Source organism: Gymnoscopelus braueri (assembly GCF_963280865.1).
Source record: "Gymnoscopelus braueri genome assembly, chromosome: 22".
Lineage (NCBI taxonomy): Eukaryota > Metazoa > Chordata > Actinopteri > Myctophiformes > Myctophidae > Gymnoscopelus > Gymnoscopelus braueri.
Window position 1 is genome coordinate 12,120,065 of NC_137624.1, and position 24,537 is coordinate 12,144,601.

The following is a 24,537-nucleotide window of genomic DNA, read 5'->3' on the forward strand; positions in this document are numbered from 1 at the left end:
AGATAGCTGGATTCATGTTAATGTGTATTTTCAGGCAGTTAACCTTTAAACCCTCAATATTTAGTCAACTTGACCATTGGCTCTGTACTTGGTCTGCTCTTTTTCCCTCTACCCCGACTCTCCGAAAACGCCTCGCAGTGAGCTTGTAGATTGGCTATTTTCGGCTAAAATGTTCCCCACCTCACAAAGATTTGGCGGACCCCCTGTAGTAACTCTGAGGATCCCCTAGGGGTCCCGGACCCCCTGTTGAAGACCTCTGCACTAGACCAATTAGCACCACATTTCTTGTGCATGCAGCCAGTAGGCCACAGAAGTACAGTTTGGATTAAATTAGCAGTTGTAGGTGTGAATTTAATCAAGTTTGAGCAACTACATGGCTTATTTCACTCCTAAATTGTTCACGAACCAGCTGACCGAGATGAGCCTGTACTTCTCCTGCCTGTCAGCTCCCCAGCCAGGCGCAGCTGCTGGCTTTGATCCGCTCTGAGCAGCGGAGCTCTTTCTGGACCACAACGTGCTTATTTACGAGGGTGTCACTCATACCTCGGATACCACTCATTTTATTGCATTTTGTGAATGTCCGCACTATGAACATGTGTTCACAGCTGCTGTGAATTCAGCGTGAGATAGATGGGGGTTTGGGGTTGAGAGAGTTGAAGTGATCGGAGAAGTGAGACAGGTGTGGGGTTTAAAGAGAGAAAAAGGGAAGCACATACTCTTAGCACTCTCTTATTCCTTGACTACTCACCCTTTTGTTTGTTCATTTGTTCACAAAATGTTCATGTGTCTTGTATGACAGTCACTTTTTCAAGACAGGGATGATGTAGGTCAGAGAAAGAGTGAGAAATGTATAATTGGGCACGGGGAGAGAGGTGAAAGACACCTCAGATGAAGACAAAAACGGAATGGAAGACAGGATAAAGAAGTATTAAAGACAGGCGGTAGACAGAGAGAGAGTAAAGGTTATAGAGTTGACTGCTCTGTATGCACCATTCGTCTCTCAGGTTAATGTGAACAGCATCGACCTCGGAGCCACGCTCTGACATTAGTGCTTTACTGCCTAGTCTTTAAAGAGGAAGGATGCCTTCCTCTTCTACCTCATGCTATTCCATTTAAATAAGACCTTTGTGTCCTGAATGAAAGGATGAGTTTCTACAAACCCATACTTGCCAGTGGGATTAAATTAATTCAGCTCTGCTGCTTATTTCAAAGAAAATTGGGCTACGATTTAAGATCGTCATTAGAGCCATGCATATTTAATATTAAATTCCTTCCAGGGAGATTTTCAGAAGAAGAAAAAAGCTTACAAATTGATAACCTGTTATTTGATTATGGTTAATTAAACCAGTCCCTGCAATGTTATGTGGATAGATCTTTAGATGATTTCTTTAACAAGACTACTTTAAATGGTACACATTGAAACCCTCCTAAACATCATTGAAACTAGACCAGATTTAATAATACATAGTCTAATAACAGCGTGGCCTCCCTGAACAATCCTTAGCTATGTTGTCAGTTAATGAAGCCAGTCAAGCCACACAAATCACAGTGTGGTGTTCAGTGGTGAAGCTGCACTATTCAGGCTGGCTGCTTGTGTGGTGGTGATGGTACTGTATATGCCACAGGTTTTCAAAGTGGGAGCTGTGGTCCCTATGAGGGGATTGGAAAGAGAGAAAAAAGTATATATATATATTATGGCTGTCACAATACTCGATACGTACCGAAAATGAATCGAAATTGACTTTCGATACAGTGTGTAGAAATTACAAGCTGTATCACGATTCTAGCACTATTACATTATGTTGCTCCCGCACATGCGGACGTCCAAGGGAAGCCCGAGACGCTGTTGTTTATCTGTGCATTCCGGCGTTTATCTGTGCAGGCGTCTCTCCGACGGGGAAAATGCAGCCACAGATGAGTTGAAAGAGAGAGAAACCGCTGGTAGTGATGCATTGAAGAGTCCAGTCTGCTTTACCTTTCATTTCCCCATCGGTAAAAAGATGCCAGCCAACAATCCCAAACTCCCACATAATTCGACCCGCAGGTCGCGCTCAAGAAATAATGAGCGCAGTCGGGGTGACATGGGAGCCTTTTCAGTGGTGGAGAACGCTGGATTTAGAGTCTAAATTTTAGACATTTAATCAGCATTCTAGAACCACGGTACAAAGTGCCAAGCAGATCGCATTTGAGCACAAGTGTGTTGCCTGTGTTTCCTGTATGAGAAAGTAAGGCAAGAGTTACTGAAGGGCTGAGCCATGTGGAATTGATTGCCTTTACTAGAACGGTGTGCTCCTCCTCAGAGTGCAGGTCTCCGCCAGGCCGGGTTGTATACCCAGGGCCTGCAAACTTTGGAAGGCAGTCGAAGCCCCTTTGAATGGGAAGAAATATGAACTTTTCAAAGAATGTTAAGTGTTAACTCATCTTCTTAAAGAAGAATCTGAAAATGCCAATGACAGTTGTTAGGGCATAAAACCCAACGCTCATATTATTAATATGTTAAACGTTTTATTATTCTAGATTCTCATTTGTTATTTATAATTGTTATTATTCAAATAAAAGTTATTTATTGAGAAACAAGTGTTTTTCTTTATAAATCAGTCAATAGCCTAATCATTTTAATTAAATAAAAATCGAATATCGAATCGTGACATTGAAGTCTAATTGAATCGTGGATTAGGGGCGAATCGTGACACCCATATATATATATATATATATATATATATATATATATATATATATATATATATATATAAATAGGGCTTAAGTGGTTAGTGGCTCCAACTCAATCTATATGGTAATGATGGTTGATGATGATTATTATTATTAGCAAGATAATGGTCACACATCTGGAAGCTGTGACCTTGCTAAACTATATTGTGTGCCATTTAACCTCAAGTGGCCTTCAGGGGAACAGCTTACCAAACAGGTGGTTGTCTTAAATGTTTTACTCTATTCATGTGATGATCATTGTCCTTTTGAACAGTCCTCTCATAATTGACATACTTATGCAATGACAGTTTTTTCCCCTCATGTAATATTACTAGAAGTTCGGGCCGCTGCACGGCCCGAGCGTCGTCCACTTCGTATCGCAGATCCACCTTACAGCCACCTCACAGTGTGAGAGAGAGTATTGTGTGAAAGTAGGGCAAAGTCGCTTCTGATTTTCAGACATGGCAACGCTGTGATGAAAAGTAAGGCAAATGCTTGTATAATCAGAGGACATGGCAACGCTGAGTGTCCTGTGCTCCCCTCTGTCCGTGGACCCCCTTGGAGTCTTGGGACACCCGCGAAACATTGTGGAGCCCTTCGGACCCCCGCGAAACATAGTGGACCCTTTGGGGGTCCCGCGAGACCCTTGGGGGTTCCCTGGAGACCCTTGGGGGTCCCTGGAGACCTACAGACACGGCGAAGGAAAACGCAAAACTGTAAAGCCACAGCCACGCATGCAAGAGGTTGCACATGAAAAAAAAATACATGGGGGACCCCCTGGGGGTCCGCGGACCCCCTGGGAGTGTTGGGACCCCCTTGAAACATCGCGGACCCTTTTGGACCCCCGCGAAACATCGCAGCCATGCATGCAAGAGGTTGCACATGAACTCTGCAGCCGCACTGAGGCACTCCAACACAAACACTCTGACACTCCCCTAAATCCACTCCAGGGTTTGAAAATACCCACTTCACAAACGGGTGACGTGCATCACCGTTCCAATGACCAAAACTCCACTTCGGGATTTCGCAAAGACCCACAAAAGCGTGTGTGTGTGTGTGTGTGTGTGTGTGAGAGAATGGAGCACAGCGTGCAGGGGGAAGCGCTGGGATGTACATGGCACGTGAATGACGGACATATTACCGTGAGTGTGGTGTGATAGAGACATGACCAAAGTGAAAGCAACGGCACGGGTTGAAGCGAAGTGGTCGTGTGTGTTGTTGTTGTGGGGAGATTTCAATGGCGGCTGCGTCGTGTTGGCTCGCGGTGTTTCGGTTTCGCTCTGCGGTGGTCGGTGCTGACGCTAGGGAACAACATGGTCTACCCGTAATGTTGTCATTTTGTGCTGGCCGCAATTAATTATGCTCCGAGGAGGCAAATGTGTGGTGAGCAATGAAAAGTAGCCTACGCCACCCGTAAATTAATCGCGCACGTTGTGGCTTGTGTTGTGGCTTGTGTTGTGGCTTGTGTTGTTAGTGCATGTGATATGTTGTTGTTGAGTTTAGTGCGAAACAATGACACAGGAAAATGATGACGGGACTTCTCTCCAATGTAATATAGGATGGTTTGTTATGTTAAATAAAGTATGTGTGTTTTCTTTGTTTTCAAAAGTAAATGGGCCACAGGCTATTTGGGGGTCCTTGGCACAGAAAAGTTTGTGAAGCCCTGGCGTATGCCACATTTGACCAAGTGATCTTTATAAATACTTCATAATTAAAAAAAAGTGCTTCACATGAACAGTGTTAGTGTGACTAATGCAATTCACTGAAATGTTTTTACATGAATAGATTTTCAACTACGATCCAACTTTAATGCTCTTCATGAGTTTAAAGCACAAGGACACTTTGTGAAGTGGGTTGAGCAGTTACTGTACCTTGTCATGATGTAACTAGTTCAATTGGCGAGATATCTTGCTCCATTGCTTTGATTAGAAATTGATAATCCAAAAATAGCCTCCTTGTTGTACAGTGAAACAGCTGAAAGTCACACTCTAAAAAATAAACCCATTATGGCATTATTTCAAAATACAAATGTCAACTTGATGTTGATTTAGCCATTTGTAGTAGGAAGATGATCTGGACTGGGTGTGGACGTTCGGATCTCGATCTTCCCATTGTAAAATCTGCAGGAAGTTGACGTTTCTATTTTAAAATAATGGTGTATTGGGTTTTGTGATGTTATATAGTGGTAGAATCTGCTTTTTTGTGGTTGTTTATGTCCTGAAAGAGAGACTTTGAGAGTTGTGTCACTGTACGATGTAAGTCGATGAGGAGGCTATTTTTGTCAACGATGCACTGGAGCAAGATATCTCGGCAGTTGGACAAGTTATCATGACAAGGTAACTACACAACCCAAACCTCTACCAAAGTGTCCTTGTGTTTTAACCTTTACTTAACGTAGTGGCATGAGCTGTTGGTCTACTTATGAGAGGACAGACAAACCCTGTTCAGACAAATAGTCATTCAGTACAGTGCCCCTCACAGAAAATGGATGTACTGTAAGCTAGCAGTAGCAAGATGTAGAAAAGATCTAACTGAAAGAAAATTAATTTGTAACACTGGCCAGTGTGTGTAAATTAAGTTTTCTCCCCTCAATGCACCACCATCATCATATTTTAGCACACAGCACTCAGAAAAACCATACAAAATGCCTCTTGAGTTTACATAATCTTTTAGAGCGAATGTCTGTCTTTTTCCCCCCTCACTTATCTCATTTGTTGTAACTTTTAAAAAGTGCTATACAAATGAAGTTTATTTGTTTTCTCCTGAATAAACTGCCTGCTTGCATTTCCCATGCCATGTCTAACCTGTGCCCTGTCTACAGTTATGGCTCCATATAAATTATCTTTTTGTGTCTTTTCCTATCTTGATCTCTCCCTCTCTCCCTCTCTCCCCTCCTGTCTGGACAGGTCACGGTCACGTTCTCCATCTAGGAAGGAAAGGGGAGCAGTGGCATCAGAGAGGAGGCATGAAGACAGAGACAGGGAGCGCCATCGTCCAGGCAGCAACACAGAGCAGCACAGAAGACGATCCAGGTAATCTAAGAACTCATCGCCGGGTAAACTTAGTTTACTCCTCCCAGTGGGGGTTCCTCACTGGCAGGTAAGCCAGTAGGATACAACAGCAGTGGCAGCACAGAAATGTGTGTGGAAGATTAATTGGTATAACGGCTAAATTGGAAGAAAGAAAACAGAAATTCACTTCCAGGCAGGCAGGAAATGTAACCACCACCCCCCAATATTGGTAACAATTAAACTTGACATGCAATGAGAGCTCAACAAGTCCTTTAAGTGTTGTGTTGATGTATTGCACACCCAAGGTACTTTTCATACTGTATAGAGTAGTACTGTATGAGTGAGCCTTGACAAACAATCTTAACATTACATTATCTTGAGGTTAAGATAAGTCTACTCTACATTACAGTTCTAGAATTAGTCAATTAGTTGGATGTTAACTTCATAGCTAACGTTTCCCAGCTAACTTGATCTTGACTCAGGTCAAGTTAAAGTGGTCCCCTCGCCCAAACATGTTCTGATTTAGTCAACAATCCAATGATTTAGCAAATGCTACAGTAGATGTGTGAATGTCATTTCTGATATTGTTCAAAACGACTAGTGTAAGCATTTTTCACATAGTCCTAAAAACAACTCAAACTAAATGTAAGCAATAGCTTAGCTAGTCTAATTTGCTGTAAATATCATGCAGCATTTTATGAGGAGACTGCATGTACGAGCAGCAGAGCAGAGACGAGAGAGAGACGGGTAGAGCTGCAGGGTGTGAGGTCTTACAATGGATTAATGAGTTTATGTTTTGATGTTAAGGGCTTCATAATGCATCAGTACATACATTGTTGCTGTCGGACGAAAGCACTGTTATACGACTACGTTTAAAATAGGCAGGTTTCTGCCCGTCAGCGATGATATATATTTTAGGAGCAGGAAGACAGCAGCGGAATGAAGACAGGAGAGAGAAACAGGTTCTCAGATGAGGTCTTACAATCGCTTAGTGATGATATGTTCCGTTCTGCTTCTAACACACATAGGTTGGAAGTGTGTGATGCAAATGCAAATTGGTTGTACCTAAAGGTGTCGCCTAGGGCTTTCACCAACTAGTCGACTAGTATAACCACTAGTCGACTTTGTTGGTACTAGTCGAATTGTAATTTGTTTTAATGCCATAGTAATGGCCCATCTTACTATTATTATTATCCTCCTGACTTTATTTTTTATCAAAAGTATGCCCAATAAAAGCCTATTATTGGGCAATGGGGATCCTTGGAGACGCTGCTGTGGTGCTGTGCCAGAAGCGCTTCCCTTAAAACGCCATAAAAATAAGGGCAGGAGGATAATAATAATAGTAATATAGTAGTAGGATGGAATTAAAACAATGCCCCCCCCCCCCTAAAAAAAACAAAAGTTTTTTTTTTTAAATGTAAATTTCGACTAGTCGACTACTACTTGGTCTAATGAGTCGACTAATAAAAATCATTAGTTGTGAATGCCCTACTGTCGCCCCACCAAACTGACGTCAGCGGCGGTAAGTGTCGGAAAGCGTCTGTGGCCGAAAATCTATTGTCGAATAGGCGCTGTGTGGTCGAAAGTTGTTGGGAGGCGTGAAAGCCGACCCGACCTTTTTAGAGCTCTCTGGTTGGCTGCTTAGCCTTGCTAGGAGGGGTAGCGGGGACGCTTACTCTAATGCAATACAGCACATATCCATGGTATAAATTGCTACAGTATGTGTGCTCAGACGCAAAGCGTGGGACGCGTGCGCGCAGGTCTGTGCCTGGTCTCTTTCAAACACATCTTTCTCTGAAACAAAACTATAAGCATATATGCTGTATCTTTAACTTACCAATATCATAAGCACTTACTCCTGCCTTTCTTTAAGACAAAAAATATCTGTAAAATCACTGAAGCGACCGGTGGTATTCTATAGCTTTCACTTTTCTTTTTTGTTTTACTTTGCAAACCCGAGAGCTCATTCTCCAACTATTTCATGGGACAATGGATATACAGGGAGAAAAGATTAGCCATTTTATCAACTACTCAAACAGAAATGACAGGCTGTTGTGGCATTTTTTCCTAATCATTCTAGCTATTTATTACATTATATTGATCATTAGTTAAACCAAAATTATAAAGCTGTGTGCGGCGCACTGCGCTGTTGCTTGCTGCATGCACGCAGTGTTTATTGTTTTAATTAACATTAAATACCAAAGATACTGTATGATGCACCAAAATAGTCTAAATACAGATAACCTTGTGCCCATGTCCTACTGTGAGCACCCTGCAGTACAGTAGTTATCTTTATCATTTCTCAAATGATTTAAGCATGCACAAGTTCATGTGTTTGTTGTTGAAAGCACATCAAGCCATAGGCTATTTTAGCACTATAGTAGCCATCTGTCGGTGCGGTGTGGAGAGAGGTGCATTCAGCAACTTTTTTTCACGTCTTTCAACCGACTCATCTCTCGACATAGTAATCTGCAGTTGTCTGTTTGGTGTGGGGACACTTTTAAACAAGGAAACAATACACACACACACACACACACACACATACACACACAGGAAATGTATGTTCAGTCTCTATGACAAACCCCTATGAAACATGTATGCAACGTGGTTGAGTTCAGTACTGATGCACTTGTTGTGGAATTACTACGGTATGTTTAAGGTTGTTCTCTGATTAAATTATAGCGATGTATTGTTAATGCGTTCATGCAGAAGCGAGGTCATGATGGCCACAATAAAGAATCAGACTATTACAACACAACAGCTGTATCAGTATGCTATATTTATGTCACGCAGCTGCACAGTGGAGTACTGCACGTCACTATTATGTAAAACTTTTACCGCCGGAGCAGATTCAGTACTTGCTCGGAGGACAGGCACATTGTGAGTGTAACCGTGTATAAGAATAAAAATCCGCACACCAGTATTGCTGCTCCCAAATGCAATTTTACTTCGTAAAGGCTCTTCCTCAGACCAGGAAGGGAGGAAGAGCTTGGTGGATCGAAATGTTACGAAGTAAAATTGCATTGGGGAGCAGCAATACTGGTGTGCGGATTTTTATTCTTATGCACTGTAAAAAAAGATCCAGTTAAAGATCCAATGAATTTTTATTTGGCATTCAACTGAATCAAATGAAGGTATACACTCAGCCTAGATAGGATTTTATTTAGACAGATGCTAGTCTTCTACCTGCTGTCCTAGTTCAATTGTAGTAACTATGTTATTTTCTTGTCACATTTTACTTGCCATGTTCATGCCATTTACTCTGATCTTGTGCTTACTCTGGATAAGAGTGTCTGCTAAATGCCTAAATTGTAATTGTGTATATATGTACCATAATAATTATAGTTTATTTTATACATTTATAACTCATGTTATACTGGCTTTTAGAAGTGATCACATTATCTGATCATATTATTTGAAATGTTACTCTTATAGTTTGTGGTGTGGCACTGACTGTACACTGTAAATTGTTGTTTTCTCTCAGGTCTCCACATAAGAAGCAGAGCTCCTTGTTGTCCTCTGGGCAGCTACAGCCCGCGGGTTCCCCACTCTCCCCCTCCTCGTCACCTGCCAGAGCTCTGTCTGCTAGCCCCGCCTCCAGTCTGGGCTCCAGGTAACCAGACAGAACACAATGTTGATCCATTTGCACTGTAAGCCACAAACACCTGTTCACGCAGATGACCTGTTCATTGACTCCTGCTGCAGTGTCATTGAGAAAGATTGTTGCAACTATGAGGCTGAAGCATGGCACTCCCAGAATAGAGGGCATGGGGAGCCTGCTATAGACCGTTCCAACACAGCTCCCCTGAACCTTTGTTGTGAACATCTGAGATGCATTAAACAAGGTGAACATTTGCATACGTTTGCAAGCGTTGTAGGAAAAACGCGCTTGTTTCAGTTGGAAACTGGCACACTTGGCTGATATAACCCCCCAGCAAAGTGATACATGAATCCTGTATCGCCATGCCATGATATATTATACCATGACATATTCATGCAAGTCATGCACACAAACATATAGATTTACCAACTCACACAAAGATGCACATGCATAATATATAACACCTTCAGACATATTGAGCAATAAAGTCCCACGAAATGCCAAAGCTCCACATTTGTCATCTGTTTGTAACCGCCTGGATTCAAACCCAGGTCTCCTCATTGGAAATTAAACCTCTACCACTCCTCCAAAGGGAAATCCTTCCCTAGCTACTCTGTTACATTAAACCCCCTATATATATTAGGTTTCAGGCAGGGCTTCGCATCCTAATCCTATGTACTGTATGTGGACACAACAAGGCACGATTATTATTGTATTAGCCTCTTTAGATGTGCACTAAGTCAAGTCCATTTGGATGAGCAGGGACAAACCTCTCTATTTAAATTATGCTTTTACACACAATCCACATGCATCCATAAATTGGACTGACAGACTTATGCTCTCTCTATCGCTGTTGTCCCTGCCTCTCTCGTCTCCTCTCCCATCCTCGCTTCCCTTTTCTTCTCTTAATAATGTACAGTCATAGCTGACCATGACTAACGCTTTCATTTTATTTTTCTCCCTCCATGCCTCGATCTTTCGACTGTGTCTCGACTTTCTTCAGGGGTGGATCTCAGGAGAAAGACAAGCCTGTGTCCTCAACCATAGTGTCCTCTGTGCAGACCAAAATCACTCAGGTATTCCTCATTTATATCTGCACTCAGCAGCCCTCTACCCATTATCTTAGCTACAGCCTCCCCAATAAAACGCTGTTGAATAGGTGAACTGTGTTTGACCCATTGAATAGAAGAAGCTGTTACTATATACATCTTTGGACTTTGTCCATTTGATTAAGTCTAGCTGTGGCCTAGAACTGTCTTTCAGATTGAAGAGTTAGCTATGCTTTTATAATTTCTTCTTTTTTTATAGCCTATAGTCTTCTTAAACACTGTAAAAAGTTGAAAGAACAATGTTAGCATCTTAAATATGCTACTATTCAAAATGTCACATTGTACTAGATTGTAGTATTCAGCTCAGAGCATTTTATATTTCTATATCATATTTGGTCACAGTGTACGACATTGTATTGTCCAGCACAGAGATTTTGTTCTTTGATCAGTGTTTTACATGGGGGCTCCTGAGACTTCCCTACCTGGTCTAGTGCTAGTCGAATTGACGGTTGCAAATATGGACATTACTGTATATCCTATTTAAAATCAGCATGTATTGTACCCCAGTGGAGCTTAGCTTTATGTGCAGTTGATCTGCATGCTGTAGACCAGCTAATCTCTGACCTAAGGTCACTTGCTGCCTCCAGTCAGTAGAATATTTGTGGGTAGCTTAAATGGTACATGTATTATCACTCATCTGCGTTTCTTCGCTGTGCGTGCATTTGTGTGTCCAAGCACACAAACAAGTGTATGTGGTGGTCATGTGCTTATTTATGCTTTGGGCAGCTTTATTCTGCTGTTGGCTGTCTACAGGTGACAGCCAAGTGGTGATGGTTAAATAAAAATTGCTTTCATCTCAGAGAGAGGGAGAGAGCTAGAGCCATAACTATTAGTAGAAAATGAGAGAGCCAGACCAACAGAAACTAAAGGGATTAATTTTAGAGGAATAGAGTGAGAGGAAAAGATGGAGAGGGCAGAGAGTAATTTAAAACTCACAATTTAACATTAGTCCAACTCTATACGCCTGGAACATAAATGTAAATATGCTTTTATCAAACCTTTTGGGGCCTTGCTTTCATATTTAAACCACTGTTTTGAATAACAGACCACTTGGATGAGAATGTGAAACCTTTGGCCCACGTCCAATCTCACCACTCTTCAGAGTGAAGTCTGGTCATTTTCGTAGCTTTAATTATTTAAGCAATGGAACACAAGAGGGAATGTGTTTTGCTGCGAATCACGGCCGTGATTGCAGATCATGAGAGCCAGATGCTGTCACCCTTTCTCTCATGTAGCAACCTTTTGACAGTTCACAGAATGGCTGCGTAATTGTGAGGCTGGCAGTCAGCATCCCTCTGCCATGTTTTCAACCAAATCCCTCCCCATCAGAATCATCTGTATTGTCACATCACACAGGTTTACAGGTGTAAAACAGTGGGTGAAATTCGTTTTTGTGCAAGCTCCATCGGTTTTGATTGTTTTCAGAAAGAGAAAGAAGAGGGGGGGGGGGGGGGGGCAAAAGAAGGGGAAAAAAATCACACCCAGTGTGAAGTGGGCGGTGTGGTCAAAGTGGTCATCACAGTGATGGAAGTTCACTTAAAGAAAAGTAATATTGTGGACCAACCATTGTACACCCCTAACTTTAAAAAAAACATATGTTTTTTTTTTTTTTTAAACCATATATGTGTTTTTTTTAAGTGCATAGTCCTATTTATAGGGCTATGCACATGTGTCATGTGTTTCACTAGCCAATCACAGTCCTGAATAGAGTCAGCGGTGGCCAATCACGGTGCAGGGTTAGGGGGGTACAATGGTGGCCAATCACAGCGCAGGGTTGGGGGGGTACAATGGGTAGGGGGGGTACAATGGTGGCCAATCACAGTGCAGCGAATGTCGATGTCCAAACCTCACTTATAGGGGCGGTTTCACCGCCCAAAAAGAAGGAATCAAAAAGAGACAACAAGGTATCTACATATTTACACATGGCATATCCATCCAAACATTATGTACATGAGGTTTAGAAATAAGGTACAAAACCAGTGCATCCAATGTACTGTAGTTATAGTTGTAGTTATTTGTATCCAATGTAGCTAATTTAACACGCATATGCGAGTATACTGTACTTACAGTAAACTGTATAATATGGCCTTTCCTTCAGTGTTTTGGACATCACAGGTTTAACTTAACCAATTTTACTCCTACTAACTTTTGTTCCATTTCTAGACCCTTTGAAGGTGCCTAGAGACTAGCATCTCCAATATATGAAGGCTTACATAACCAGCTTCATTAAATTAGCTGTATTTTAGTTTTTTGTTTGTTTTAGTGTCGTAACTTTTTGAAGAGTGTGGTGTTACTGCAAGTGCAAGTTCTTCTGATAAGGTGGCCCATATTTCAAATGTGTGGCAGTGAAACAGCGAGTCTTAGTAAAGACTAATATACTGTTGAACCCATGGGAAGTTGTGCGTCTGTCTCACACACCTGCAACGATGATGGATGAACATTTCAAAGCTACGTATGCACAACAGACGTCTACCCGAGACAGACAAGTTGACCTAACCAATTTAGGAGTACCAATCTCTTCTCTCCTCCTTTCATGTCAGCAGCAGTCTAGCTCTAGCACAGTGAACCCCCAACAAAAAAGACTGACATTATCTGTGATGAGAACCAGATGAGGTATGAGACAAGTCAACTAGCAAAGGCTCAGGGCGACAGACAGAAATACTTGGTGGAACTGAGACCAGTCCTGATGCAAAGCTACGTTTAAAGGGAGTTGGAGTGGACACTGCAGCTAGTCCAAGGAAATTAATGAAAGAGTACGCCGTAAGCTGTTTAGATCAGTGTTGATTTTGACAGCAAATTTAGATGTTTGAATAAAATTCCATTTAGTTTTAGTCATTGAATTTGTTTAGTTTTAGTCTAGTTTTAGTCTAGTCTAGTTTTAGTCGACTAAATCTACAGTTGATGTAGTCGACTAAAATGTATTTTGGCAGGCCTTGATGGTGTCGTAATGGCTGATTTTACACTTGGTTGCATGCTGAAAATAGCCGATCTACAAGCTCACAACGCGTCGCAGCGCGAGCTTGTAGATCTGCTATTTTCAGGGCGCAACACCCGAGCACAACCAAGCATACAATGACTTGTCTTTTAGTTCTACTGGATCTCTTCTCCACTAGTAACAGGCAGCATAAGTATAATATTAAAGCTTTTGTCCTTATTGAAACATAATGCCTTCAATATCATGTGATCGCTATGTTGCACTCATTGTAATGATACAATTCCTCCAAGGCTTGCAAACTGTCTCGTCTACGGGCCATTGTGACACACAGTTATTAGCTACTTGGCTAGCCATACTGGTTATGTGTCGTGTTCATACGTGTCTCTGAGTGTGTGCTTGTAAAAAGAGTAAAGGGTGGCGCTAGAGGAAAGATCTCTGGGTCAATGTTATTGTAGTGTGGAGAATAGTTCATGCTAGTTTTTCATTCAGACATGCAGTGTTTAACAACTTGAAGGATGTTACCAAATCAGGAAGAACCATGTTGTACTTGCTCACCCCATTACAATATATCTCTGTTCACTCAATAATGTAAGCCGCCATGGAAACCAAACTGTCGTTTGAAATTCAATAAAAAATGTGAATATGCCTCATAGGCACAATCCATTTTCTCCTTTAGAAACACTTCATTGAGTCTCGCTAATAATGTTGCTGCCACACTGTTGTCGCTATTTGCTCTTCCCAGACGGGAAATAACTTACCTCCCACATTACCATCATTCTGCCCCGATTCTACCTCACACTCCATGTATGGCTTCATACCGGCCACCTCATAATCAATGATTCACCCAATTTTCATTCCACCCACCCCTTGCAGTACAGGTGCCAAATGGACCCTTTATCACCCATCTATCTCTGAATTACTCCAGTCTGCTTCCTCTCCACCCTTTGCTCAATTGTACCTCTACTCTTCGCCTTCTCTCTCCTACCCTTGTGTTTCTCTCTCTCTCTCTTCAAACTAGGGCTGCAACTACCAATTATTTCGGTAGCACTTGCTATGCATCCTATGTGTATAACGCATCATGAACATTATATTTCAATTAATCAAATAATCAAGAGGTATGTACAGTATATACTGAACACTGTATATAGTGACATTTCTTTATTTCTTTCAAAATTGATTATTTAATAAAAATAGATTTCAGTTAATCGATGACTTTAACTGTTGTATCCCTATTTCATACTCTGAGATAGAGCTGGTCAAGTCAGCTTACCCATCTTTCCCTTGACTTTTATTCTCCTCATCATCTCTACCTGTACCTCACTCTCGATGCTTCATTTATGTTCCGTCGTATGACGGTCGGTGTTCATCAACACGTCGCATCGTCACATGTTGTTAGCTAGAAGTTGTTTTTGGCGACAAGCAACACTGTTGTGCGATGGAGGATAAACTGAGCGTTACTTTCTCTGATGTCTTTCGTGTCTCACTGATGGACGTCTTCAGGCTTCTTTTTAGAAATCTCTCGGGATTTTTCATGCAGCTGCTTTTCACATCTACCTCTCCCGTTTCATTTTGTTCATCTGAAAACAGTTGAAGAAAACAGAGCAGCCATGTGCATGTCAGAGACATGTCAGTGACAATGCCTGATTATACTTAATGTGCCGGTGACACACACCCAAAATAGCCAATCTACAAGCTCACAACGATCGGCTATTTTCGGTGTGAGACAGACCAGTTCTTTGCTGTATTTTCAACTCGGTTGATGTGTCTTAAGTCAAACCAAGAGAGCAAGATGATGAGGCATTGTTATTGGCATTATCTTTATCATTAGTTGGTCCCAGGGCATAACCCACTGCTGGATTCCACATTTCCAGTGGGGGAAAGTAACTAAGTACATTTACTTAAGTACTGTACTTAAGTAAAATGTTGAGGTATTTGTACTGTACTTGAGTATTTCCAATACTTTTACTTCTATTCCACTACATCTCGGATCCAAATATTGTTCTTTTACTCCACTACATTTATTTGAAAACCTTTAGTTACTAGTTACTTTGTAGATTTTGAGAGAACCTACATTAATCACTTCAGCCCTGTAAACATTTCGGCCATTTGAAAATAGACGATCTACAACCCGCGATGCTACGCATTGTAAGCTTGTAGATCTGCTATTTTCTTCATAATGAGTACTTTTACTTTTGGTACTTTAAGTACAGTTAGATGCCAATACTTTTGTACTTTTACTCAAGTAAATTTTTTATTCCGGACTTTTACTTGTAACAGAGCATTTCTACATTGCAGTATTGATACTTTTACTTAAGTTCTGTAAAGCAATTGAGTACTTTTCCCACCACTGCACATTTCAAATCTCCACTTGAAAGGGAGACGATGTGGGGGAAGATGAGAGAACACAAAGCCCAAAACAGACAGGCTGATTTCACCATGCTAATGTACAGCAGCCGTGGGGAGCAAAATGATTACAGGGCTTCTAAACTGATAGATGCTTTATCATGGTTTTCTGTTTCTCATCGTCGGGACGGATACAGGATAAGTGGGCACTAGGGACATCTGGGCACCTCGACGTGAAATTGGCTATTTTCTCCAAAATGTAAAAAAATTATAATTGAAAAATGGTCTTAAGTAGTGTATAGTATACATGATGTGAACGTGCACGGTACATCATTATCAGACTTTATTTAATCCTTCAACTTGTTTATGCCCCAAAATGACTGGATATACAGGTTTTGTAGCATTTGGAGAAATATTAGACTTGAATTGTTGAATGTTTAAGCATGTTCTAATCATGTATACTTTTTTTTATATACTGAAGACATTCAAATAATGAATTTTGGACAAAATAGGCAATTTTACATCGAGGTGCCCAGCTGTCCCAAGTGCCCACCTATCCTGTTACCATCGGGACCACCAGGGGTCCAAATGGACCCTTATGGGTCTGTAACTTCTGAGAGTGTACAAATGAAACCAAATGGACAGAGAAGGGTCCATTTTATCGGGTCCCAGAGATACAAATCATAGTTGGGGCTGGGAGCCGGATTCAGCATTGAGGAACCGGAATCGGTTCCATCACATTTGGAACCATTTCCGGAACCAGTTTATCACACTGTCAGAGCTGGTATGTGGTCTTCACGTCTGCTATACAATTACAATACCAGTGGTTGTCAATTTTATTTTATTTTAAGGACCACCGTAACTCTGAAAGTGTACAAATGGAACCAAAATGTGGTTAATGGACCCGTAAGTGTCTCTCTCAGACTTACAGATCTGTAAGGGTCCATTTGGAACCCCCTATAGGAATCGTTAAAGGGACCCGTTAAGGAATTGGACCATTGAACTCATCAGTGCCATTGACGTGTTTTTCCGCAATGGCGCAACGTGCCAATTTTTTTCGTTCAGAACCAAGATATCGTGATCCGAAGATTTGCTGCTCCATTCACTTCTTGGTTAACTTATGCCTTAAAAAGGCTGTATCTCGGGTCCTGTGTACTTTTTTTTACTATGTATTTTTGGCCGAGACATGCTATTTTCAAAGGCGTATTAAATTGAACGGGGAGCAATGACATTTTTTTTTCCGCGGAAGCACAGTGAAAACCCTCTGATCAGCAACCATCAGGGGATCGATCATACTGGAGATAAATATTCTGTGATTACTTGAAAATTGAAAAATCGCTGTACGCAATTATTTTTTTATTTAATTGGCACTGAATGAGTTAAGAGGGAACAAAAATTGTTAAAATCCTAAAGGATCCCAACCCTAATCCTAATGCATCTCCAACTGGGGGTCCTTGAAATGAAATAAATTGAGAATCACTGCTCTAATAGACTAACCTAGTGGTTCTCAAACTTTTTCATGTCAAGGACCCCCAAAATGATATGTATTTGTTAAAGTCGTTAAAATGATTTGTGACGCTATATTAACTCATTTTGCTGGGGACCCCCTGGTACCCCCCCAAGGACCCCTGGGGGTCCCCGGACTCCACTTTCAGAACCAATGGACTAACCAACCACAATCTCTTCCGTCACCTCCCCGTTTCTGTTCATCTGATCATGTCCCTTTTGTCTCTCCTTCTCTCCTCCAAACAGGATCTGATGGCTAAAGTGCGGGCCATGCTCGCCACCTCCAAGACCTTCCAGTCCCCCACATCTTGAAGAGAACGTGGCTTATCACCCAAACCAGGCAGAGAGGGGTCCGTGGCTTTTCCCCTCTTCTCCGCCTCACCATGGTGACAAAGTCAAGCCCCCTGTCCTTCAGCCAATCAGCATGTGGCATTCTCCCCCTCCTGGAGCTGTAGTTGGCCTGGATGTTTTTTGAGCTTTCATCTCCCTGTTTGTCTTAGTGTTGTGTCATCTTCCTTTGATCCATTAGCATGTGAGTCAGATTTGTTATGGATTGTACCTCCAGCATTGTAAGCGTGGAATCGAGGAGCTCTTGATAGTATCTGACTTTGTACCTGACAGAAAAGCTCTGTGTCACCAGGGTGAACGGGATGCAGTGTGATGTATATCACTATTGTCTTTTTGGCACAGGCAATTTCAAAGCATGGAAGTGATTCATAGACGTGTCTTGCATCGTGTCTGAAAAGAAAGATTTTAATTTCCTCCAAATTGTTGACGGAGACATTATTCGCTGCATAGCATAATTGTGCCGATGCCAGAGGGGTTATATTCCATCCTTCTGTGAAGGATTGCGTTGTTTTGTTCATTTTATTTCTCTCCTCCCCAATCCATCCCTCTGTTATTCACTCTCTTCATTCTCTCCTGCTCTCTCCCATCTGTCTCTTTCCCCTCCACCTGGCCAGCTCACTTTAAAATCCATTTTCTTTCTCACTGTCGTCTCTCAGCTCCAACGTGTGGCCTTCTATTTTTTTGTGTCAAGGTTCTACAGAATTCAAAGCAGAGCTGCTTTCTAATGCAAAATGTCAATAAATTTTGAAATAGAATTTCGACTTTTTTTTTCTTCTTGAAAGTTTGGGATTATAAAATGTCAATGATCCACACAACAAACAATTGAACACAATTAATGTCATGACCACTTTCCTGCTCTACTCTAAATATTGTCAATTATGTGTATTGTCAGTGAGTAACGCATCTCATCAACTGGACTGAATACAGTATGTGACTGAATGTTTTAATCATGAAGTACAAGGTCAATACATTATAATATCCCAGTAGAAATTATGTTTGCAAGGCCAGTACTGTAAATGGCGCATCTAATATGCAACAGTGGAAAGATAAAACATGTTAACCTTCACAATTAAATTACACTGTTGTGTCAAGGCCAACAACAGATAAGCTGCCATTTGTAACAGCCAATTCAACCAGTGTCATTATACTTGCATCGTGGGTTGCACCTGTGGCATTCATAATGGATAATGTTTTGTTTTGGAGAAAAGCCTGTTGACATTAATGCGAGAGTGATGTACTACTACAAAAGGAATGCGAGCACTTGTCACAAACAACAGTCTTTTAGCGGGTGCACGGTTCAAAAACAATTCAACTAAACCAAAAGTTCACCAACACTCCCAAGTGCTTTTAGGATATTTTATTGTCGGTGCTTTTGCTTTATGGATGCTGCGGCTGTTAATCAGTCCTGTGACATTTGTACACTGCTGAAGGGCCTGTATGCGAAAAAAAATAATTATAAAATAAACTTGAATGAAGATATTTTATTATCTGGCACGGACGTCTGTTGTTGTGCTGCCTGTGCCAAATAATAAACTGTATTTTTGTAAATGAGTGCTGGTGGTCTTTTGGTTTAGAGATGTAGTACTCGCATACTGTAATGCTCAAGCCTAATTCGTCTTCATTGCGTGCCGGTGTATCACGTCGTATTGTGAATTGTAGATCCGTAATTTTCTGTGCACGCCGCCATCGTACAACAGTATAAACTAGAAAAAGTGCTCCTCGGAGCACAGGTCTCCGCCAGGTCAGGCAGGTTATTTTGGCCTCCTGGTGGCACTATAAGAGGCCCATGTGAAACATTTGGGGCAAAGGTTCTGAATTGGCATCCAGGGAGTGTGTGTGCACAGTTTCGCTGCAATCAAGCCAACGGTGTCGGAGATTAGCTGTTCACAGACGGACACACACACACACGGACGGACGGACGGACGGACAGGGTGCAAAACATACTCTCTCGCCATGCCTTTCGGCCTGGCGGAGACAATGAAGCATTTCTTGTATGCTCATGCGCAGACCTTGGAGCAGGCTTGTGTGAATCAGGGCATATGGGTACAAGCTACTGAAATCATTAGTAAGATATTAGTCTAGGTCAGGGTAGGAATTTCATGGAGGTCATGAAGGCCATTGCCAATGAGCCCTATCAGTTTGGTCGTATGCCCTTCAAATGATTTGCTCTTGATGCCCAACCCACAATGCCCCAGCTGATTAAACAGTTTTCTCCTGTCTATAGTTTTCGTTTTTTAATTCTTGGGCAGCACCAAGAGAAATGATATAGCACTGTGTTTTTGTCTATAAACAAACTATATTCTTGGGGATTGTCTACTCTAGATTGTTGGTCAGGGGTGCCCATACAAAACCCCATACAGTAGCACCCATTGAAGCACTTATTGTGAAGCCCTGTAAAGAGCTCTGTATCCCAGTAGGAAATAAGGATGTGGCCTTTACAAGGCACTGCTGTGTCTCTGTTCGGCCCGTATGTAACACTCCCCGGCACTTTCTCATCTAAAATCTTCTGTTTCGCTTTACTTATGCAGGAAAACTTCTGCATGGCTAAGAAAAGTTCTAAGGAGGTAACATTGTTGTAAGCCGACAGTATTCCATATGGTGGCCTCTTTCTTCTTTTTGCACTTGTTTATGGCAAATACTGATTGTGCTTTTCAGTAGACAGATATGGAATGTTGCTTCTTAATCCCTCTGAAATGGCTTAAACTGAAACTTTATCGAATCCACACAGGTCTTTTCAGTAGACAGATGCTCCTTTCAGTGTTTGTGTACAGTATGTTTACTGGCAACACATTCTCAGTGGGCTAATTGCTACGATAAAAACATTTTCCGCTCAGCATTTGTCAGTGAAAATTGAAGGGAGCTTTAGAATGAAGTCTTATTTGGATGTGCGATTGTACGCACACTACACAGTCATCAAATTAAAGGCTCCATAATTGGTTATGAGCTGACAAAGACACCAAATCTTTGGTGCTCATTATTCCCATCTTGCCTCAGTACTGTATGACACTTGGGTCTAGAATCCAGCAGCTCCGCTGGCCAATCCTATGTATCTGAAGAGACTTTCATTTGATCATTATTCCCCTTTTCTGTTCCTCAGTACAGCTGCACCGGCTTTGATAAGACAGGAGTGATGTCTTGTACAGCATTTTTACTGGGTAATTGTCCAGTGCTGCTGAGGAATGGATAAGTACCAAACAGAATGCAGCAGGAATTATTTCTCTGAAGAATGAGTCTGCATCCCTTTTCCCCAAAGAAGAAGTTCTTTTATGCCTTCTAAGCATGTACAGGAAAGAGTTTGTGCAACACTCAGCTGCTTTGGCTAATATTCCAGATGCCGGGGGGAGAGGTTGCCCTTGCAGAGGGTCTGACACAGTACACTGGTGTTTGCTTCCGCTTCGGACAGTAAGCACTCCATTATCTCGCTCAGTTACCCATTTGACGTGTTCAACATCATTGTTCGCTGATGACACGCTGTTGATTATGTCGTAATTGTGACTATAGCTCAGGGGCTATAGCCTCCTAAGCGTCAACGGTCTGAGAAAAATGTGCACGAACCCAAGCCGAGTTAATTGCCTAATGGTGTCAAAGCGGCAGTAGCAAGAAAGTTGGTTTTAATAAGGCTCTGCCTGAGGAGAATAGCACACAACTATACGTAAGCCTCACAGTACTCACATTTCTTACTTATAAGTAAAAGTATCAATACTCCATTGTAGAAATACTCTGTTACAGGTAAAAGTCCAGAATTCAGTCCAGTAAAAGTACTAAAATGTTTGAAAATAGCAGATCTACAAGCTCACAACACGATGCGATGCGTTGTGATCTTGTAGATCGGCTATTTTCAAATAGCCTATGTATAAAATAGGGCTAAAGTGGTTAATGTATGTTTTATAATATATTAATTTATATCTGCAAAGTAACTAGTAACTAACATTTTCAAATAATTTCAGTGGAGTAAAGGTACAATATTTGCCTCTGAGATGTAGTGGAATAGAAGTAAAAGTACTGAAAATGGGAAATACTCCAGTAAAGTAAAAAGTACTTAAAAATTGTACTTAAGTACAGTACTTGAGTAAATGCACTGCACCACACTGTGCTGAGATGGCCTGTTATTCTGATTATTTTTAGACAGATTTTTTCACTGCTAGTATATTGCAGAGTGGATATATGAGAATGGGACAAAAGTTGAGCTGCAGTTGAACTCTTTGTAAGCATACTAGCCTACTTAACCCACCACATAGCACCCTCCCTGCCCTATGGCTCTTCTTAAAGGGAGTCTTCGTGCCCCATCTCGAGATTAAATAACTCATTTGAATAACCTGTCTTGCCCGCTCATAACCCTTTCAATGGTGCCTGTAATAACCACAACGCCCCAACCACACGTTAAATCACACTTTTATATGTAATCAAATGGGGCTCATAACATCTGCGCTGATTGATACCAGACCAAATGGCTTCCTGGCACTTACAGTTTCATTGACTCCTACTGGCAGAGTGTGTGTGTGTGTGTGTGTGTGTGTGTGTGTGTGTGTGTGTGTGTGTGTGTGTGTGTGTGTGTGTGTGTGTGTGTGTGTGTGTGTGCCTTTGTACTTTTACCCAGTGATAAATCACTTCCCTTGAACAATGCCAAATACCTTACTCTTTTTGGGACACTTTTTTCCCCCCGACACTTTTATTACAATTAATTAGTTATGGCAAGTATAATACTGTACATATGTATGTGTGTGCACTGTGTGTGCATATGTTCTGGGAAGTGTAATGTGACTCAGGAAGGTAATGAAACAGGGGGAGTGATCTGTTTATTTTATGAGGCGTCTTAAGAGATGCCAGGCAAAATGCAAATAGGGGAGGTTTGCGGTAACAAACAACAATATGAAGAGTTTCTTTCTGAAATGCATACCGGTATTACATGTTTTGTTCTTCTTTTTTTCCCTTTTTTATATTTTTTGTCAACATTTTAATCTCTAGGGAGAAATTGACCATAAGTAGGTTTCAAAATGGACCATTACTAAAGGTAAATCTACATTCTAACATCCAATCTAATCTTTAACCATTTAAACCCTACATACTTCGTTGACCAGGGTCCCCATGGGTTTGGAGTTTTTTTCCCTCTACACCCTGTTTTTCCGAAAATAGCCGATCTACAAGCTCACACCACGTTGTGAGATTGTAGATCTTGTGTTATATGTGCTATTTTTTACTGAATGCTCACCTCGCCGAATATTCGCCTATTATGACATGCCCAGGATATGGACACAAGGGCTGTTATGTGGCTATCACACAGACGTGTGCAAGACAACGCACTAAAATCTTCATCCTTAAACTCGGAGAGTGTACGTATGAAACCAAGTTGACCCCTAAGTATCCGGTGGGTTCCTTTTGTGCACTGAAAACTCACAGCACTTTGGTCAGAGGCAGTGGTGCCAATGACGCAAAGAGAGGTCTGGGTCTCTCTCTTTCGCTCTCCCTCTCTCTCTCTGCATTTGGAATTTCCTTTCCGCTTATTATTTAGTTATAATTTAGAGAACATTTACATTTATAATCCTTCCGTCTGCCTCCAGACTGTGTTTACCAGTAGCCAGACTGGGAACTCCCCTGGTCTAAACTCTGCCTCATTTTCCACAGTTCTTAATTAGACCACTTTGTCTGTGTCTGTTACCAACATGCCCTGTCCTCACTCTATGCTGCTGTACTAGCTGATTTTTCAAAGCTCACTCCCACGTGTCATGAACAGAGGAGAAAATGTGATTCACATCCCCTGGCGCACCAAGATAATGTGATTACTATGTTAATCTACTGATCGTATTCCTATAGCCATACCTCAGCACTGCTAGATGTGCCCTGGATATCCTTCAGAGACAGATGGAGTTGAAAGGTCACTTTGACACTTAAGTTGTGTTGCTGAGCCGTATACGGTCAATGTTTTCTAATCAACAATGTCTTCGTAATCGACTTTTTTCAGTTAAATAAACTGTGATGAGTCAATTTACAAGTGACTTGAAAGAGGTTAGTAAATTAATGAGAGCTTTGTTTTGATGTTCCTTTGGGCTTTTGAAAATAATTTGACCATAAAGCTCATGTTTTTGGTTTGCTTTTTATTCAGTAAAACATGTACAGTATGACAATGTCATTAGCAAATTCATACAGCGTGTCATTGCCAAAGTCACACAGTATGAGAATGTAATGGCCAAAGTCATGCAGTACGGATTAGTTCCCTACTGTATGATTTAAATGCATGACATAAGTGCCCCGCCTGGATTTGTCAAGGTTTATGCCAAAGTAGTGCTGGGAACCTGCTGTGCAAAACCTGTGACTGTATTTGAACAGTTAATCTTTATTTGTACGCTGTCACACATCTCTTTAAAAGTGTCGCTTGACAAAGATTATGAAAAATACAGTATGCTTTTTTTCATTAGTTATTAGCCTTAACAATGTGTGGTCTGCTTGACTCAGTTCCAAGAGATTTACCCAACCAAAATGACCAATATTTTCTCAACATAGCTGTTCGACACGTTTTATTGGGCTTTTAAACATGTTTTTATCTTTTGGGTTTTTTATTTCTTTATGTAATTGGTTCAATCTTTATTGTGTTTTAAACCTTTGTTATTGTGTCTTTGTCTGTGTTTATTTTGGCTATTTTCTGTGAAGCACATAGTTAACTGTTCTTTTTACCCCCGCCAGACCAGAGCTTATGTTTTGTGTCTGTCTGTCTGTCTGTCTGTCTCTGTGATGCGGGCAAGGAAGGACCTCCACTGCAATTTGGTGCCGCTATAACAGGCCGCTTCACGTTTTGGCCTATAACTCTTGAACCGTAGGTCATACAGTAAAATAATTCCACAATCTTCCATTCTGATTGGATGCATATTCCAAAATGTGTGGGAGAGGCCCATTTTTCAAGAAATGCCACAAATCATAATGAACGCAGCGTGCGATTGGTGTGAAACTTTGCACGCACAATCCCAGTACTAGACCAAGGAA

General features: G+C 41.4%; 1 protein-coding gene across 2 annotated transcripts in view; it reads left to right on the top strand.

Moving 5' to 3' along the window:
- sfswap (splicing factor SWAP) overlaps positions 1-18,321 on the top strand; it is a 107,176-nt gene extending 88,855 nt beyond the window's left edge. For both annotated transcript variants that reach the window (XM_080419965.1, XM_080419966.1), the window contains exons 16-19: positions 5,616-5,741; positions 9,205-9,333; positions 10,325-10,397; positions 17,461-18,321. In XM_080419965.1, the coding sequence (XP_080276091.1) occupies positions 5,616-5,741; positions 9,205-9,333; positions 10,325-10,397; positions 17,461-17,526 (394 nt within the window). In that variant the 3' untranslated portion in view covers positions 17,527-18,321. The remainder of the gene's footprint in view (positions 1-5,615; positions 5,742-9,204; positions 9,334-10,324; positions 10,398-17,460) is intronic.
- Positions 18,322-24,537: the final 6,216 nt, after the last annotated feature.